The sequence below is a fragment of the Melanerpes formicivorus genome, unplaced genomic scaffold (genome assembly GCF_026170545.1).
Source record: "Melanerpes formicivorus ecotype bairdi unplaced genomic scaffold, bMelFor1.0.p_v2 SCAF_17, whole genome shotgun sequence".
Classification (NCBI taxonomy): domain Eukaryota; kingdom Metazoa; phylum Chordata; class Aves; order Piciformes; family Picidae; genus Melanerpes; species Melanerpes formicivorus.
The window spans coordinates 14,000,754-14,020,232 of NW_027142369.1; the positions used below are offsets into that span (position 1 = coordinate 14,000,754).

Below are 19,479 nucleotides of genomic sequence, written 5' to 3' on the forward strand. Positions count from 1 at the left end.
TGCTGTAAGTTCCTCTGCTGCAAGAGATTGGTGGCATTAACAGGTTGAGATTCAGAGAGAGAAATGGACAGGAGACATTAGGTTGTGAAGCTGTGCAAAGTGTGTTAGTCTGCAGCAATTTAGGAACCACGAAGAAGGGGCAAAAGGCTGTTTGATGAAGTCTTCAGACTGCAAGAAAAAGCAGGCAAGTGTTAGCACACAGCAAAAGCAGGTACACAACTTCCCTGAACGTGGGACTGAGTGAAGAGCAGAGACATCTCTAAAACACCGATGCACAACCCCATCTGGAGCTCCTCTGCTTCTAGCTACCTGATTGCTGCTTTGAACATAATTTTGATGCCTTTGGTTGGTTTTGGGTTTTTGTTGTTGTTGTTGTTTTTTGTTGTTTTTTTAAATCTGCATAGTGACAATTAAAATTAAATCAGGCTCGAAGCAAATGCAAGCTCTTTTCAGAGATATTCACGCCCTGCATTATTTTGAACATCAACTCTGACAAGACCTGCCGAGCCTCATACGCTTTCAAGAAGGAATTTCACAGCTGTAGTGACACAGTTTTCCTGAGAAGCTCCCAGGTTTTTACATAATGATCTAGTTCTGGGTCTTTGTGAGTCCAACAAATTTATTAAAGCAGAATAAAGCCCAGTAGATAAAAGCAGGTTGCTCACCAGCAGTCTTCATTCCATAGCTCCCCACAAGGAACAAAAGAGTCACAACAGCTCACACAATTAAGCAAACAGAAATCAAAACTCAGCATGCCCACAAACTAAGGGTAAAAAAAAAATAAAGAAACCTAAAGACAACTGGAAGAAGCAGAAGGGAGAGTATATGGATGACCACTCAGAACAGACTAAATTGCAGTAAAAGTTAAATGCCTCCATTTCATTTCAAAAACCAGCTGCAGATCTGTTTCTAGCTTAACGCATCGTTTCTAGCAGTTAACATTACAACCTTGGCAGTCTTGTTCACTTTGTCCTGCAGCAATTTTTCAGTTGATGCCAATGCTTCCATTGCTTCCCAGTTTTTCTCCCGAAGGTCCTAATCGTTTTTAGAAAGAATGATTTCAGTTCAGCCAATATTCAAAATGTTTCTGCTTTTACTTCAGAGATATATTTTGCATTAAATTCCACCATTTGCATTTAAATGCTGGTTACTGCAAGATGATTTTGCTGGGTAAGATGAAATAGACTAACAAAAATAAGTGTGAGGTTCAAAGAGTTTGAATTAAAAGGGGGTGGGGGGGAATGCCAATTTCTGTTCAACTTGCCCCCATGTCCTAAACTGATCTAAATGTTACTGCAGAACATATCGCTACAGCAACCCCATACTTTGACTGCACTTGTAAGAAGAAAGAGGGAAGTTTCCAAAAGTAGTGAGGAACACAGACACCAAACCACAGATTACACAACAGAGTGTTAGGCATGTGGCACTGCAGAACCCAGCATGGACCCAAGTATAGATGGAGGTGTGCACATTTATGCCACTGATCTTGCAACCAGATTGAGCTGTGTAAATCCTCAGGCCTCAGCCCAAACCTACTAAGCCAGAGCTGGTTTTAGAAACACAAAGTTCAGGACATTAGTTTGCAGCATTTACCCACACAGCTCTCTCCACTGTACCCAAAGAAAACTGGTTTGTTGCTCACCATCCCCCCTGGGAGGCTTTGGGAATCTCTCCAGTGGCAAGTACACCCCAGATCCACGTGGAAACACCACCATACAGTGCTGTGCTCCTGCATCTTTCTTGGCGAGGTGATCAAATGTGTACTCCACAAGATGTCAACATGCAAGCTCAAGTAGGAGACTAAGAGCCCCTCTAAAAAGAGCCTCACAGCTCTTATCTAGGAAGGATAGTGGGCTTTGTGGGGAAGAGATTATGGTGCTTGGGATTTAGATTTATTACTTATTTTCAACCCTCAGAGCAATCTGCTTCAGGTAACAGCTATTTCTGAAAGGCTGTTTTGTTAACTCACCACACAGAGTGGCATCCAAATCCTAGCACATACCCACACTCACTTCTACTTTACCACTTCTGTTTGCCTGCTATCCTAAGGGCTGCTTCGCAGGACATAAGAACACAATAAAATTGCATAGAATTGCGGTGTAGAAAGATGGGACCTAGAGGCATGGTCTGCCTTTAGCAGCAGCCAGATTTCTGCCTGCACTATGAAGGATACCTAGACCTTGCAATTCCCCAGAAAATGGGAATGCATGTTCTACCTTTCCAGCTCATTTGTCTTCCAAGAGCACTCAGATGCTTTCCCTCCACTTCAGTGCTTAAGCAACAGTATTTGCTCAAAAGCTTGCACACTCAATATTTTTCTTGAGCACCGTCTTTATATTTAAGTTATAAAGCTTATTGCATGGTATTCATTGGATTTTATAGGCTATCAAGGACAGGTGAGCTAAACCCCCTGTATTTTAACAGTTCTCTTCCATATAAGTTAGAAGATGCCATTCTCTTGCCCTGCACAGTTTAAATATTACAAGAAGATAACTTCACATATCTATGATGCAAGATACAAGCCTTACTTCCACCCACAAACAGCCCATACTTGCCCCATCAGTGTCTGCTGTAAAGGAAGGTTTCACTTCACCTCCTTCAGATCAGGGTAAGTCACTCTTAGGAATGGGAAGAGTGAGATCTGAGCACCCTGGAGGTAACATCTCCTCTCAAGTCCCTACACAAGGGCAGAGCACTCCCCTTCATCCTCCCACATCCCCTCTTCCTCCCTTGGCAAAGGACATGTTTCTGAGCAGGGCTAACAGGGCTTGAATTTAAGTCTCAGAAGTAGCTGCCCCAGCAAGTCTCCTAACGCTCATCAAATGAGCAATTCAAAGACATGAGAAGACTCCCAAGAAAAGGGAACAGAACAATATGGCAGACAACTATCAAAACCATTCTCAGCAGAATGCTCTAGGCATTGTTGAGTCTGTGCATACAGGTCTGGTTGTTCTTTGGGGCTTGTTTGTTGATTGTTTTGGGGTTTGGTTTGTTTTTTTAAGGAGGTGGGGGAAGAATTTTCTTACATTGTTCTTTTTCCTCTGTTGCTCAAAAGCATCTCTCTGAGAGGCGAGCTCACTTTGGAGACTGGCGATTTCTTTCTCCTTCCCTGCAACCCTGAATTGGCAAAAATAATCACAAGCAAGTCAGGAGCCATCAAAGAAATTAAGTGAAGCACTGACACCCTTTCACATACACTAACTTGCCTTTCCTTCCAGCAAAACTCTTTGAAATGCTACTCTCACTGACTTGGCAGTACCATTTGCTTCCCATTGCTGTGAACTACAGGCTGCCAGAGCAAGGCCCATTGTAAAGCTGCTGTTTTGCTATAACAGGCATCTGCACACATTTATCAAGGCCACAGAAAGGCAACACTTTAAACAAGGATAAGTCTGTCAGCTCACACTAGTATGACATCAAACAGGCACTGCCTGCAGGGTAAGACCATTCCTTCTCAAACACCTAGTTCACAGTTCATAAAAACATTTAAAGATAAATAATTCAGCCAGCCAAAAATGCATGACAGTGGCAATTTGTGTAGTAGAATGTAAGCTGGCATGGCATTAGCTTCCCCAGTTCTGTAGTGGGCTTCAGCTCAACATTACAGCACACTGCTACCCTGAGATGTTCTCCCTGGAAAGAGATTTCCACCAAACAACTTTATAATAGGAACAAACCCTCTACTAAATTGAAGTTCCAAGAAAAAAAGCTTACCACTTTTGCTTGAAACATCAACATTTAAATTCTTCAGACATACACCTGAGTTGGCACGCACATTAAATTAATCATGCCTTGCTTACATTGTCTGCTTATATTGTGAGCACTGTCTGCAAAAGATTGCACCTGAGGATTATCTCAAGTTTTATTAGATGGTAAGGATTGATTTTTATACTGACACTTGTCACATGCTGATATTGTACATTTGGCTTTTATTTCATCCTTTAAATTTCCTGAGCGGCAAGTGGAATTTAGCACTTGATCTATTGCATTCAACTCCTGGTAGTACTTACACTTGCAGAAGCTCCTCACTTTGGACAGCCAAAGATGCCTACAAACAGATCAGAAATTCATTAGGAGAAGATCAGAAGTAAAGATTGGCACAGAGGACATGATCTGCCTTCTTAACCAGCCACTGCTGCAACACTACGCAGCTGCACTCCCAGCCTTCAAGGGAATCCAGTCCAGCCTACTTTGGCCAGAAGAACGCTGGATGTGATGCAGCATGTAAAGACAGGGGTAGAAAGCCAGACAAAAATACAGTAGGCATGAGAAAGAGCAGGCATAAGAAAGGCTGCAAATTCACACAATAAAGGAAAGCAAGAAGAGACATCCAACAGCCAGGAAAGCTGGCTTGGTGGAATCCAACCCCAAAGCTGGCCCTGGGTTTGTATGGTCAATACAGCTACTGATTTCCATGCCATTCATCCAATCTATCAGCATCCCCCTTGACTTCACTCCAACACTGCAATTGGAAAGCTGTACCTGTTTGCAATTCTCCTGCTTTAATTCTTGAATTTGAACTTTAAAAGATTCGTTTTCCCTTTGTAGATCCTGTTGAAAGACAAGAGGCAATAAAACATACATGCAGACATTTAGATACATACTCATAACACACACACTCCTTACAACACAAGGCACTTCTCTCTACACTTTACCTGCAGCTGTTTTACTTGGCTTGCAATTTCTCTCTCTTTTTCTTCCACTGCAGCTTTCAACTTCTTCATTTGTTCTTCTTCCCCTTTCAATCTGCAAAGAAGATTTAGAAAGTAAGAAATAAAAGGGTTAGAGTTTATGCTTCTGAAGAGTCAGTATAGCTGGGACAGTTTTCAGCAGCAGAAGACAAGTTTTGTATTTACATAAAACAATCAGCCAAAAGGAGAGCACACACATGGAGAAGAAACCATTACACTATGGCTCCAAACCAAGGAAGCTAACAAAATACCTGCCAGCTGCAACAAGACATACTGCAAACATTTACCTGCTTAGAACAACCTAAAGCAAACTAGTCATTCCACATGTCAATCAACACACACATTTAGTCATAGCTGATCTCAAAAGCATTCAGAGCCCAAGTGGAAGAGAAGCAACTGATCACCTGAGCAAATCTTGTAAGCCATCTGGCTCTGAAGGTGCCAGAGAGTCTCCTAAAGGTGCCTTAGGTACCACATACTGGTTATACAGGAGCTCTGCTGGGAGGGCAGCACACTAAAAGGGCTGCATTGAAGACAGAGCCCTTTTTTGGCACAGTCTCAGACAACCTTTGAGTTAGAGCAGCCAGACAAAGCAGAGTCAAAACAGAGGAAAGCCTGGCAGTATTTCTCCATGAAACAGGAGCTGGAAAACTGGCTATTGCATCTCAGGCTGAAAATGGCAAACTGTATTTGTTCTTTGCTTTTACAGATTCAGCCACAGGCACTTAAACCCACTCTCTTTTAAAAACATGCTAAACAGAAGGAGAAATTATCACTAGAAACAAGAAGCAGTAGCAATTTCACTGGTTAGTGGAGCCCTGGGCCATCATTTACTGTCACTGTATGAGCAGTACAACTCAGGGATGCCAGATGCTTGCTGCTGTACACTGGAGACAGCCTGGCTGGGAGATGTCCATCAGCACTAGCAGCTTATTTTAGCAAAACCCATTAAACTCCTGAAACCAGCTCAAACAGTCCAGTTTCAGACAAATGCCAACACTGAACACCCATTATCAGCAAGCACTTGAGAAACTGCTACTAAGCATACTCACAGGCTCTCCAGGTTCTGGACTTGGGATGCAGCCGGTGCCTGAAAAACAAAGTTAATTCAAATCTTGGTTTTCAAACTAGCAGCAACACTCTGCACAACTAGGGGCACCACACAGCTCCCAAGACTACTGCCCAAGAGGTATCAGCAATTTTTGCATCACTGCCCCAAGAATATCTAAACAGACGAAGTATTTCAGAAGCACAACTTACACCAAGAAGCCCAACTTTACACCAGCCAATCTTTCTCCAATCCACCACTCCCTTGTCTAGACATCCACCCTAAATAAGAGTGGAACTCACTTGCTCACCGTTATCATCAATGAAAATCCAAACTGAGCTACAATAATGCCTTACTGGGAAAATTCTTCCATTAAGTCACACCTGGCTACAAGCTACCTATTCTCAAGCCCAGTGCAGGCAATCAAAACCCAAAGTGTTCCAGACAGTTCCCATTTCTGCATCAAAGGCAGGAAGGAACCATAGCAAAGCCTGCCCACTTAAGATGAGCTGCTACATTCAGTTACAGCAAGAGGTCCTCTATGAATATAGCCTTACAGAGATACCACTTCACTCTGGCAAGGAGGAACCTACCACACAGCTCTGATTCTGTCAAGGAGCTTCAAAGTTTTCAGACCACCAAAGCAACTCATTTTGCATAGTATCATCCAGACTAAAGAAAAGCTTTCAAAACTTGTTATCTATGTAAAACCTGTTTGGGATTAACACAGCTAAACCAGTGGGCTCTCTGCACTACAGCTACCAGTTTAGTCAAGCAGCATTTTAAATAGCTCTGTTATGTTGAAGCCAATGCAAACCCTTTATGAAAGTCAGAGAATTAAAACAACATCTTCCAGTTGAACTGAGTAGCACTCCCAAACCACATCCACCCTGCAGATGATACCTGTTGGAGCTGTTGTAGGTTCTGTTGCTCTAACTCCTGAACTTTACTGGTGAGCTGTGCAATTGTATCCTTCTGCCCCTTTAGACAAAAAGAAAGTTCAGATGAGTAAACATAACTTGTCCACAGCCAGAACCACTGCAACAGAACTTATTTCCCTTTGGAATACCAATGGAGCTTACCTGCAGCCATTCTCCTTTCTTAACAATATCTTTCTCCTTCTCTTCCAATAAGGCTTCCATGGTTTTCACCTGCTTTTCCTTCCCCTTCAGCCTGTAGCAACATACACAGCATAAACCTTTGCTCTTTTATTTATCTGAAAAAAGAGGCATCCCATGCTTTGTAGCACATAACAAAAGCAGCCTATGTGATCAAAGGCACAACACAATTCTCACCCACTACAAATCAACGTGTGAACAGTTCCACTTCAGTCTGGGTTAACAAGAGATGCCCTTGATCAATGGTACTGCTCATTAAGTGAAAGCAAATTCTGCACTGACACATATTGCAGGGATCTCTCACACGTGTTCTCCTCATCTAAAAATACTTCCTTTCCCCTCCCCAACTGGGGACACAAGGGTGGCTCAATTCTCCACCCAGCTACTGCGCAGGTATTACACAATTACAGAATAGTGGAAGAGACCTCTGGAGATCACCCAGTCCAAGTTCCCTGAAAAAGCAGGGTGACTGAAAACAAGTTGCCCAGGATCACATCCAGGCAGGTTTGGAATCTCCCTGGAGGAGGAGACTCCACAACCCCACCGGGCAGCCTGCTCCAGGACTCTGACACCCTCAAAGCAAAGAAGCTTTTCCTTTCCAAATTAAGTTTGCCATAGTGCCTTGCTTATGTCCTTCCATTCTGACTTGGATTTAATCCCTTGTTGTTTAACTGAGGCTCACAAAGCCATGGAGTGCTTCACCTTGTTTTCCATCTCAGACAGGACCAGGTATTACTAACAAGGACATAACCATTAAGACCAGTGTTAATCGCCTGGATCACTTCATGCAGAGCACAGACAGCAGGCAAGAACACTTCAACTTAGAAACAGACTGGAGGAGAGAAACAAGGGGTGCAGAGAGCAGATCAGACATGTTAACAAATGTACTTACAGAGTCTGAAGTTCTTTGACTTGTGATGTAATTGACACCTAAAAAAAATAAATAAAACCACCACTGCTTGAGTTCAGTGCACACAGAAGAGAAATGCTACAAGCTCTTCTAGAGAGAAACAGGGGGAAAAGCCACCAGACATTATTCAAATAGGCATTATTTGTTACAGTTGTGTAAACAAACTTTTTTTTGGTGGGAAAATAAATTATGAGAAGCTAAGTGTCTCCACCTTCTTTTCTCCTCTGGGAGTCATATTTTGAATTTGCAGAAAACAGTGCAAATGAGAGCACAAGCAGCCCCACTGCCTCTCATGGTGGAAGCGTGATCCTGGTTATTTAGACCTTTGCACAAGGAAATGCTTTTTACATGATCGCTGCAACATAAGCTCTCCCTTCTTCAGCCTTAAAATGAGAATTCACAGATTGAAAAAACAAGATGTAGAGGGAATACTGCCTTTGAATTTTGTATACAAGCATGACAGTGGTTATGTCTAGGCTGCCCAAGTAAGCTAGTTCAGTGCTCCACCACAACACTGTAGGGCCTTCAGAAAAGCCCAAAGCCCTCATTTCTGCTTGCAGAAGACCAAAGGGTGCAGAACACACATCTTTTGGAGCAAGCATTCGTTGTATTTAGCTTTTCAGAGCTGGCAACTCTGAACTGTATTTTGTTCTGAGCTCTGTGTCAGATCTGGGGAAGGAAACACAGAAATAATCCAGTTCCTGGTAATTTCTTTTGGAGAAAAAGCCCAAGACGGAAACACATTCCATGAAGCTTTGCCTAAAAAGGACAAAACTTTTACACCAAGGAAAGCAGAAAAAGGGGTGACATGTTGGAGTGTGGCTAGAAAGACATGGGGGGGAAAAAGTGCAGACCAAAAGAACACCAAACAAGAAAAACAACCCACACACCCCACACAAACAACCAAGCAAGCTTCCTGACAGCAGGACAGATTAAGCCGCCTGCAGAATGGGCTCCCTAAGGAAATGTGTATTCCTGTTGTTTTGGATGCTAGACAGCAAGCACACCAAAAAAAGCCAATACTCCTCCATTTCTGCATTCCTAAGAACTAGCGGAATGCCAAAATAGGCTTTTTTGGCACACTGGAAAGAAAACAGTCTTAAGTTTACCGGGAAACCAGATACTATTTGGGCTTGTAGTACTGTTCTAGCAACACAGAAAGGCCAAGGAAAGGAGAAGCACCTTCAGCACTTGATATTTTCAAGCTACCAACATCAACAGATGTTCCAGGGTTCCATGTTTTACTGCAGGGACAGCATGCAACATGCCCAGCCAGAGGTAATGATACTATAACTTAAAAGTATTGTAGCAATTTTGGCAAGAAGTGCTAACAGTCCTGAAATCTCAGGAATCCAGAGGAGCATGGTTTCTGGAAGACAACTGTAGTTATGCTACATATTTATGACTTTATATCCAAGAACAGTGTAATTCTACCATTAAAAACTCCCTTACCCAGTGACATTCACCAGTGATAGAGAGGAAACTAGAACAGAAATGAGTGAGCAGTGCATCTAAGGCAAGGCTGTTTCACACTTCTGGCACTAAGGTATTTTACCTGTTTTTCCATCTCAAGCTGGGAAATTCCTACTTCTTCTTTCAGAGCCTCTATTTCCTGTGTCAAAGCCTTTTCAATGACAAAACAAGACAGGATTGGACAATGGAAACAAAAACACCACAAGAATGGATGCTACAAATTCATCACTAGAGAGTGCCATGCGGTAACAAATAAATGACAGTTAGTGGCATAGACACAGAGAGGTGGGTACTGCAGAGATGGATACCTGAACAGTCTTCTCCTTGTTTGCTACTTTAAGGATTTCAGCTTGTAGGAGTTCCTCCACCGATTTGATTTTTCCATCCTTCTCATGGATCCTTAAAAAGATCAGAGGAGTACCATTAACTGGTTGCACAAATGCCATACCCAAGCAATACACATGCTTGGCTTCTAGCACATCACAAGCCTCTGGAACCCACAGAGGGACCAAGCAGGAGAAACATAGGAGGAGTATGACAGAATAATACAGAATAAGCTGGCTTTATATAACCACTAGTTGACATGCTAAATAGATGCTATGACTGTCTTAAAATTCTAATTAAGATATCAATAATCCCTGAAATGACACACATTTAAATTCAGCCTTCACTGGACATTCCATCAAAGTAGCAGCTTCAAACACACACAGTGAACAAAGCTCACTCCCTTTTAGTGCCTACTTAAGAAAAACAACTGACAATTCAGAGCAATTCGTTGTCTAGTCAAAGCTGGGCTTCTGAAGTTAATTGCTTAGCAGAGAAGCAACTGGATTTTCAAAAGGTACTGAGGCGACATGTTTCCAAAGTGATAATGCTTTCTGCCACACACACTTCAACCAGTTAAAAGCAAATCACTTCTGGGAAGTAAAACACTTGTAGAGTGTAGAGACAGACAGAGGTAACAACCAGAAATTAAATCTGCACAGCTACTTACACTTTCTGGAGTTCTTCTACCAGTGATTGGAAGGAAACCTGTTCAAAACAGAGCTTCAACTTAGAAAAACAGGATAGAAGAAAACAATCTGCAAGTGTTGAGGGGTGAGGAGTAGAGAGCTTGAGCACTTTTGGGACTGGTCAAACTATGAAATAGTCTAATTATTAACTATTTGGCTGCTCCTGAGAAAATTAGCTGTTGGTCTCCAGTCCCCAGCAAATCAGTAGTACAAAGTAGGCTGCAAATTCCAGGAAAACAAGTGAAAACCCACATCATCTTTACCAGGAGAGGGAGGCCTAGGATCAGATCAGCATTTGATCAGCTAACCAGTATGGTACTATCATATCCCTCTCTATAGTTATTCTGCTTGTCCTGTCCCACAAATTATTTTCTAGAAACTAAATGGGTGATAACTGATGAAAAACCCAACATGAGCCAGGCAACATGTGTCTCCAACCCAAAAAGCCAACTGTATCCTAGGCTACATGCGAAGTAGCATGGGCAGCAGATTAAGCATAGGGATTCTACCCCTCTGCTCTGGTGAGACGACTACTCAGTGCTGGGTCCAACTCTGGTACTCCCAGAAGAAGGAGGACATAGTAGAGCAGGTCCCCGGGGGTGTCATAAAGATGGTTAGAGGGCTGGGAGCACCTCTCCTATGAAGACAAGCTAAGAGTTGGGGTTGCTCAACTTGAGAAGAGAAGGATTCAGGGAGACTTTAGAGCAGCCTTCCAGTATTTCAAGGGGGCCTACAGGAAAGCTGGAGAGGGACTTTTTACAAAGACAGAATGACAGGAAAAAGGGGGAAGCATTCAAACCATAAAAAGCTCAATTTCTATTAGACATTAGAAAGAAATTCTTCCCCATGTGGGTGGTGAGGCAACAGAAGAGGTTGCCCAGAGAAGCTGTGGAGTCTCCAAGCCTGGAAGTGTTCAAAGCCAGGTTGAATGGGGCCTTGAGTAACCTGGTCTAGAAGCAGGTGTTGGATCTAGGGGGGTTGGAATTAGACGATCTTCAAGGCCCCTTCCAACCCAAACCATTCTATGAAGTGCCCTCCTGAGCTATAAAAGTAGATTTGTATGTCAAGGAAAGGCACTTCCCCACTGGCACCCAGGGCATCTCAGAAATGCTAAAACTGACAGTGTCACTGAGCAGAGACAAACAGAAGGGGACTGACAGCTGCACGAATATGGATTAACATCAGAAAGCTCAAATATGTATAATGAAGCTGGTGCAGTACGAGCTGCCAACGAGCTTGCTGCACTAGTCTTCTGGGAAAAACAAACAAAAAACACACCCCACCAAAACCCAACCCACAGTCATTTTTCAGTGCATGGCAAACTCAAACCAACCCAGGACTGCTGCTGAATTGGAACCTTCACATCTGCCACATTTCTAACAGTTCGGCAAGAGAAGTATTTGACAGAATATCAGCTTCCAGGCCAATGCTAGAGGAAAAGAGGACGCTTTGCCAACAGGCTTCAAAGACATCTTCACCTTTTTCCCTTGACTTTTGCAACCACAGCAAGATTCTTTTAGATTCGGTTTAGGTGTAATAAAAGTTTTAGATGAAAAGTCCTACCTGCTCTGATTGCTGAATTTGCAGACTTTGAAGTTCTTTTCTCAAGGATGAATTTTCCGTTCGCAGCGCCTTTGAAAGCAGACACAGAGATAATGAAAGACTCATTTGCTGGGGAAAAAGTGTTAAGCTTGATGGAAAAGTAATCTTTCAGAACAAGTGAAAAACTTTGAAAGTCTGAAAAAGACCCCCTCTGCAGCAGCTGGAGCCAAAGTATTCAATGAGCTAATTATTCATTACAGCAGACTCAGAGGGAACTTCAAGCCACAGGAAGATAGAATCCAGGGGCGGGGGGAAATCAAGGTGATGGGCTCACAGTTCTGGCTGTTTAGCAGATCACAAACCCTCCCCAGTACAGCTGCGTCAGTGATACACTTGCAATTTAGGGACATTGAGAGTAAGCATTGTCTTGGCTATGTCCACAGAGACAGGACAGTGCTCTCCAACAAAACCCAGCTAAAAACAGAGATTCTTGTACTGTACAGGAAAGCTTCTCATCACAAACTTCTTCATAAATAGGAAGGAAATACCTTTAGCATCAACCCAGAATTGTCTCTAGTTTATAACCTAGGCAACCCTTCAGATAACCAACTAAGCAATAAGATGCAAGAGTCCCCCACTGCCAGGTCTTCACAAAACACCCTTTCCTGAAGACAGATTTGTTGCAGATTAGACCAAACATACAGCTCTGGAGATGTATTTATTCTAAAGGGCACCATGTACATATCCCAGCAAAATCTGCTATGGAGTGAGCAGATAGAAGCATTCACTGTGCATCATCCGTGCTCATGCTTAGTCTTACCAGAAAGATTGTAACCTTGTCTCTACAAGATGCTTTTCCTGTTCAAAGGGAATGATCTCAAAATGCACTATGAGTGCTCAAACACGCACTTCACAGGAGAGCACTTAATCTCTACTTCACTGTAAAAAGATAATATGAGAGATTTTACCATCAGCTCCTCCTCTTTATTAGCCACTTGTATGAGTCCTGCCTCAAGCAGCTCTTCAACTGTCTTGATTTTATCATCCCTTTCTCTCATGCTGAAAAAAATAAAACAATTCAAGAGTTAGCCTTTCAAGGCAATTCAGCTATCAACAGCAGCCTTGCTGCCAACATAACCAGAGCTTCATTTTAGCCTCTGATTGTGAAGGGCGGGGGGGAGGGGAAATAAAAAGAATCAATCTTTCTTACCTTCTTTCCATCTGCTCTAACAAGTCTTTGTTGGCCTACAAAACAACACAACAATAACAAAACAAAATGTCACCAAAAAAGGGTGACTATTAATTGGATCAATAATTGTTTGGGATTTTAAAAATAGAAATAACCAGAGAGCATCAACTTAACCAGAAGACTAGTTGCCACACTAATCCAGAAGAGAACATAAAGTAGGGAGAGAATGTGTCTAATATTCATGCTGAGATGGTGTTGGTATTTCCAAGGAGGTACAGACCCAGTAATGGACGACAAACTGGTGACAAGATGCTGTGGGACATGGGATCTTAATGAATGTCAAGCACTGTGCAGCATCTAATCCATAGAAGCCAGCTCAGTACCTGAGAAATCATCTGGGCATGTATTGAAACCACAAGCCCAGCCTGAGACTCACTCAGCAAACATTTATGATTTCTCAACAATACACTGCAAGACACCACATGAGAAACATGAACCATATAGCAAGAAAAATCAGCGCCACTATTTCACACAGGACACCAAATCTGCCAGATCCAGGGGACTAAGGCTGCAAATCTGTCTCTTCACCAGAAGAGAAAATGCTCACTAGCAGACACCAGTGCAGAAAATTAAATAAGTTTACTGTCCTGCAAGTCTTTTTCCAGTGTTTTAGGAAGTTCTCTCATTCCATGATGGTACAAAGACAGTGGTGCTGGCAAGAGTTCTCCTAGGCTCGCAAAGGAGACAGGGCTAAACAGGAAGAGCTTTGAACCTGCAGCATCCCGTGTGAGCACCAGTCACACTGGCTGCAGCAGGTGTGCCACAGGCAAAAATACAGAAGGGACAGAAGACAACATGATGTAAATAGTTTTCCCATTCCAGAGGTCTGCTCTTTCATTATTCCTGGTTTGAGAAGTCATTCCAAGATGGAAGAAAATATGTAGGGCAATAGATCTTACTCTGGTCTCTCCATAGCCAAGGAAGAGTCTTCTATCCTGGAAGGACTGGTTGATCATGCAAGTTTTTATTCCAGAACACCACCAATAAAACTGGGAGAGGTTGCAGAAATAATCTCTTGCTTGCATTAAGCAAGCTCTCTTCAGGGACAGAAATAAAAGAACAAACACACACATTTTGTTTGGACACTCTTGACTAGACCTAGAAGACAGTCACAACTGCTTTACTAGAATCCTCCATGGAAGGAAAAAAAATACCTAAAAAGCAACAGGCTTTGACATCAACCAGCTCAGTCTAGGGCCAGCTTAATAAAAGAGAAAAACAACAACTTTAAAAGAAGATATTTAGCACAACCCCAGTGAGCACTGGCTATACCTGTTCAGACAGGAGAGTCTGCAGCTCCTGAACTTCAGCTTGCAGAGCTGTGTTTTGATCCTTAAGAACCTGGAAGGAAATGTAAACTTTTTATCAGTTCTGAACTGCAAGCACTAACTGCAGCATTTTCATAATGGCAGCAAGGTAATTAAATAGTACAAAAGTCATTACAGCATGCTCTTTGGAAGCTACAAAACTACCAAGAGTTCTCTCCCTTCTTTCTTGCTTTTCTGTATTAACACTTTTGTTCTTATGCTCCCATGAGACGTTTGGTTGTCGCCATGTTTATTCCCTGGCAGAGAATGAAAGCACCAAGTGTGAAAAGCAAGAGAAATTGCATTTTCCTTCTTGAGCATCATGTCAAGATTTGATTATCTGCCTCTCACAAAACACTGATCTGGCAAAGCAAATGGTCTAGGATGACCTCTCTAGTTCTCTTCAGCTGACTTCACACTGAGGATGCACTGCAAGTTATGGCAGTGCAGGAGCTGAGAGCTCCCACACTATGGTCCTACTGCAGGCTGGATAGAGGTGACCTGGGAAACAAAGAGCTGCATTATGGACTTTGCCTCCCCTCTAGCATTCCTGCTCTTTAGAAAACACTCAGCTCTTCTTCACAGACAGGCTACCTGTCTGGATTCTTTATAGGTATTTTAAAATTCTCCTCTATTACTGCTTTTTTGCTTTACAAAGACTTGCTTGGTGTTTTACAAACGTAAAATGCAGGACACATGATCTATGCTCAGACCCAAAGCATTACAGGGACTACACAAGCAGGGAGGGACAGCAATGGTGAGGATTAAAAGAATTTTTTTAAATGCTGTTTTGAACCTGGCTTTTCCTTCTTTCATGTACCTGAGATAAAAGCAGCACTTCCTCAGGTGGAAGCATTTAGTACAGAGTTGGTCTGGCTTGTGTTTGGGATCAAAGACAGGAGAATGAAGATATTAGGAGAGCACATAATATTCATGCTGACAGCACACACTGGATTTCCACTGTATCATGGTCATGATGATGACAATCTGTGTTGAGTTCTCTATTCACTTCCCAAGAACTGCTAGAATTACCTACAGATGACTTCTGCCATTACTTAGCACTGAGTTGATTTTGGCACATAACCAATCCACAACACCTCCACGGTGTTTTTCCTGGGTAACAGTTACTACAAAAGCTATCACATTAAAGGAAAGTCAGATTATTCCTCCTGATATTCATTTTCACCACTTCACCTGCCATTTTAAGACATTCTACCATGCTGAAAACCTGAGAGTGTTACTAACTTGAGACTTGCCAACTTATTCAAGCCTGCCACCTCTTTCCACTCCCCTTTCCAGACTGTTTATGAACCCATTAACCACCACACACTTCACTGAAAATCCAGTTAATAGCTTTATTACAAAACCAACTGAAGCTGTACTTTGTTTCCTATTGATAAAAGTTCTTCCCTCTATTCTTTGGCAGCTCAGAGAAACTACAGAGCCTTGAAAGTGCCACTTGAATACTTGAATCAAATTTACTACCTGCTTGCTAACACCTTCAAAGAACTTCAGGTGACTCAGGAGGCATGGCTTCCCCAACAAAAACACACTGCCTCTACCACTACCCTGCTATACTCCTCACTATCAACTTCATATTATGAGACTCAAAGTGAGTGACCTTTCACCAGCAACATCAGAAGAGCAGCAGTACCTAACACAGGCTTCAAAAGAGTTAAAAAGATTGAGTCATCAGCTTTCTCAGGAAACAGGTCTATTTCTAACAGCTAGAGTTCAGAAGATAAAGCCTGAGGTGGCAGAGGGCAAGCAGGAGTGAAGATGTTCTCTGCACACACCATTTAGAAATGAGTACCAGGTTTGCTATACAGATTCCAGATGTCCGAACTAAAAACTTCAGCAATTTAGCTGCAGCCTCACGAGAAACAGCAAAAGGGGGGGGAGGAAAAAAAGCATTTTTACACCCACCTGCACACAAAAAAAAACCCCAAAACCTCACAACATGATAATCCAAACAAAGGCTCACACCAAGGCCTCCAAAGTCATATCAGAAGGTAAAATGCAGAGAAGTTGCAATAGCTTCTACTGAACAACCTCCTCTTCTAGATTTCAAAGACCTCACTCTTCACAACTGCAGACACCTCACTTAACATATGTTACCCCATCTCTTACTCTGCTGCAGTCTGTTGATGCTACTTGAATACCCCCATTGCTCTTGCCTTGTAAAAAGAACACTGTGATTTACCTTAAATACCCAAAAAATCAATTGTATATCAACATTCAATTGTATGAACTGCTCCACAACACCCACAGTCTGGCAAACGTACTGTAAATCAGCACAAGAACAAGCTGTTCTGTATCTTACCTTGAATTCCTCTTTTGTGTTTGAAATCTGAGCAAGCTCTTCTCGAAGCTGATCCTCAAGAGTTCTTATTTTGTCATCTTTGATGTGAATACTGAGACAGAGCAGAACAGTTAAATGTGTTTTCTCATCCAGGTCTAACAAAAAGAATTGACTCAAAAGAACATAAAAGACTGACATACATTGTTTATTAAATCCCAGAGCTATTTACCTTTTCTGCATCCTTTCCAGCTCATGTGCAGCAGCAGCCTAGATATAAAGAGGATTAACACAGACTTAAGATACATCACATGATTCAATCAACCTTTCATTCCACAATATTAAAAAGCTAGAACAAGTCATTTGGCCTCTCAGCACATGACTTGCCAGCAGGAGTGAAAGGGGTAAGCTTGGCTTCATGCACTTTTTAAAAGACCAGTATATATCAGGCCAGCATGCAATTATTGCAAAAGGCAGATGATCTGCAAGAGATCCATTTGCCAACCAGGATTATCTCTAATTAAACATTTCATTTCCACCTCCATAATGAACTGGCCACACAGCAGTAACAGAGTGTCAGCATTTTGTTCAGTTCTAAAAAGCTATCTATAGTGAGGCAGAGGGTGCTGCCTGCTTTTCAAGTTTCTTTTAGAGGGATTCTTGTATGTAAATGCCCAGACTGCACGCTCAAGCACAGCTGTGTTCAGTCCTGTGAAGTGCCCTGCATGCCTCCAAATCTAAACCAACCAAGCAAATTGGTTCAGTAGCTTGAGTAATCAAGTAAGAAACATTCTGCTGGTGAAGGAAGGGTGAGAAGTAGGACTCCCACCAGCTATAAGAACTCCAGGGAATCACGTATTAGCCCAGTTCAGTAGCTTCACACCTTTAATGTGCTTAACCACAGCTTGGTTAAAGCCAATAGATCTGCCTTTGTGCCAGAATAGCTAGTAGAAAGAGTAAAATTAAATCTGAATTTTTTTTAACCTGTTCATTTGTCAGAGCCTGTAGCTTCTGTACTTCTGATTTCAGGGATAGGTTCATGTTTTGTAAGACCTGAAGAAAGGAGAAAACAAATACATAAGCACTTTGCATGGAGACAGTAAGTCAGATAAGTTCACTCTTGAGTGCAAAGTATTTCAGGTTAGTTTTTGAAGGAATTGAGGCAGTAGAAAGTAAAAGCCTCAGCCCTTCTTTTTTTTTCCCTACAAGCTTGCTTACAAAGATCTAAAGGGCTGGGGTCAAGAGAATAGGGCCAGACACCTTTCAGTGGTGCCCAGTGACAGGACAACGGGCAGTGGGTATAAACTGGAACACAGGAAGGTCTGTCTGAACATGAGGAAAAACTTCTTTCCTGAGGGAGCACCAGAGCACTGGCACAGGCTGCTGAGAGAGGTTATGGAGTCTCTCAAGAGAGATTCCAAATACAACTGGATGTGATCCTGAGCAACCTGTTGTGGATGACTCTGCTTTAGCAGGGGTGCTGGACTAGATGATATCCAGAGATCCTTTCCAACCCCTACCATGCTGGAATTCTGTAACAGCTTCCCAGCATCAAGCACTGGCCTTGCCTAGAAGAGCAAAATCAGCAGACTGAACAGCTGAAAGAGCTGTTACCAGAGCCAAAGGCAATAGCTTTGCAGGCTTCATTTTGTGTACACAGCCAACAAGCCTCCCCCTGTATCAACTGGCATTTACACATGCTTTTAGTATACCTTGAGCTCTTCCTCCTTGCTGGTTAAGTTGGCATGTTCGTTGCCTAATGAGTCCTCCATCTGCTTTATCTGCTTGTCCTTTTCTGCAATCCTGCACAAACAAGGAACGATGACAAAACAGTACTAAAAGGTCTTGGATGAAAGTGGTACATGAAGCATCAGGTTAAACACAAAATACATGCAGGCCATTAAGGCCAGATCCTACTCTAAATCCTGCTGACAGTACACTCTGGGTCCAAAAGCTTTCCCATCCATTTTAAATGTTCTTTGCTTGCCAAAAATTTATGAGACATTCTCTTAGCTCTGAAACAACAACAATCATCTCCCAAAGGGAGAAATCTCCTGGCACAGCCATACAGCCCAAATATTGAAAGTTCTCATGGTCACAAACATTCCTGCACTGATCCATGCCCATAAGCAGCAGGAAACAAGAAAGGAGACACTGCTTTCATGTAGCATAGAGAGACATGGACAGACTCCAAACCTGAAGACAGACACGGAAGGGAAATCTTTAGGAAACAGTTACCCAGCTCTCAAAGTCAATCTCATGGTGAGGAGCGTGACAGCAACATTTCCTTTACTAATTCCTCCTGTATGCTCTGCACGTGCATGCAAGAAAGGTGGCACACATTAAGCACCTGTAACACCTCCCACATACCAGAGGAAAGGAATACTCACACTTTGTGTAATTCTTCTGCCAGGACTGAAGCTGAGGTCTGCAGAAGGAAAGTAAATAAACACATAAAATAAAAATAGACAAAAGTAAAGCAAGCCAAAGAACCAGTAAGCCAGGAATAGCGTGTGTAAGATTTGTCTAGTTATCTTAAACTAGTAAAGGACACTTCCAACTATTTCCTGGCTAAGGAACATGGAAGGAACACCAGCACATACTAGTGTTCCTTCCCCATGGGCCTAAGGAAACAAATGGGAAAAATGAACCATCTTATCTGCCTCTCAAACAGATGCAAACAGATCACCAGCAGTTGTGTCTCAAGGATTAAGTGCTTTACCCAAATGTAAAACATTACAACCTTGCATAGTGCATCAGGACTTGTGTTAGGAACAGAAGCATAAAAATCAGCAAGCAGCATTTTTACTCCTGAAAAAAAACCTATTC

General features: G+C 42.4%; 1 protein-coding gene across 12 annotated transcripts in view; it reads right to left on the minus strand.

Annotated features, from left to right (window-relative positions):
- KTN1 (kinectin 1) overlaps window positions 1–19,479 on the minus strand; it is an 82,540-nt gene that overhangs the window by 17,034 nt on the left and 46,027 nt on the right. For 6 of the 12 annotated variants that reach the window (XM_068149027.1, XM_068149022.1, XM_068149024.1 and 3 more), the window contains 21 exons: window positions 19,041–19,078; window positions 18,363–18,453; window positions 17,635–17,703; window positions 16,883–16,920; window positions 16,675–16,765; window positions 14,317–14,385; window positions 13,006–13,040; window positions 12,764–12,854; window positions 11,817–11,885; window positions 10,235–10,272; window positions 9,549–9,639; window positions 9,323–9,391; window positions 7,750–7,787; window positions 6,822–6,912; window positions 6,643–6,720; window positions 5,744–5,781; window positions 4,656–4,746; window positions 4,483–4,551; window positions 4,011–4,048; window positions 3,027–3,117; window positions 949–1,035 (listed from right to left, as the gene is read on the minus strand). In XM_068149027.1, coding sequence (XP_068005128.1) covers window positions 949–1,035; window positions 3,027–3,117; window positions 4,011–4,048; window positions 4,483–4,551; window positions 4,656–4,746; window positions 5,744–5,781; window positions 6,643–6,720; window positions 6,822–6,912; window positions 7,750–7,787; window positions 9,323–9,391; window positions 9,549–9,639; window positions 10,235–10,272; window positions 11,817–11,885; window positions 12,764–12,854; window positions 13,006–13,040; window positions 14,317–14,385; window positions 16,675–16,765; window positions 16,883–16,920; window positions 17,635–17,703; window positions 18,363–18,453; window positions 19,041–19,078 — 1,410 coding nt within the window. The remainder of the gene's footprint in view (window positions 1–948; window positions 1,036–3,026; window positions 3,118–4,010; window positions 4,049–4,482; window positions 4,552–4,655; window positions 4,747–5,743; window positions 5,782–6,642; window positions 6,721–6,821; window positions 6,913–7,749; window positions 7,788–9,322; window positions 9,392–9,548; window positions 9,640–10,234; window positions 10,273–11,816; window positions 11,886–12,763; window positions 12,855–13,005; window positions 13,041–14,316; window positions 14,386–16,674; window positions 16,766–16,882; window positions 16,921–17,634; window positions 17,704–18,362; window positions 18,454–19,040; window positions 19,079–19,479) is intronic. The other 6 variants (XM_068149029.1, XM_068149023.1, XM_068149025.1 and 3 more) reach the window with 3 other exon arrangements.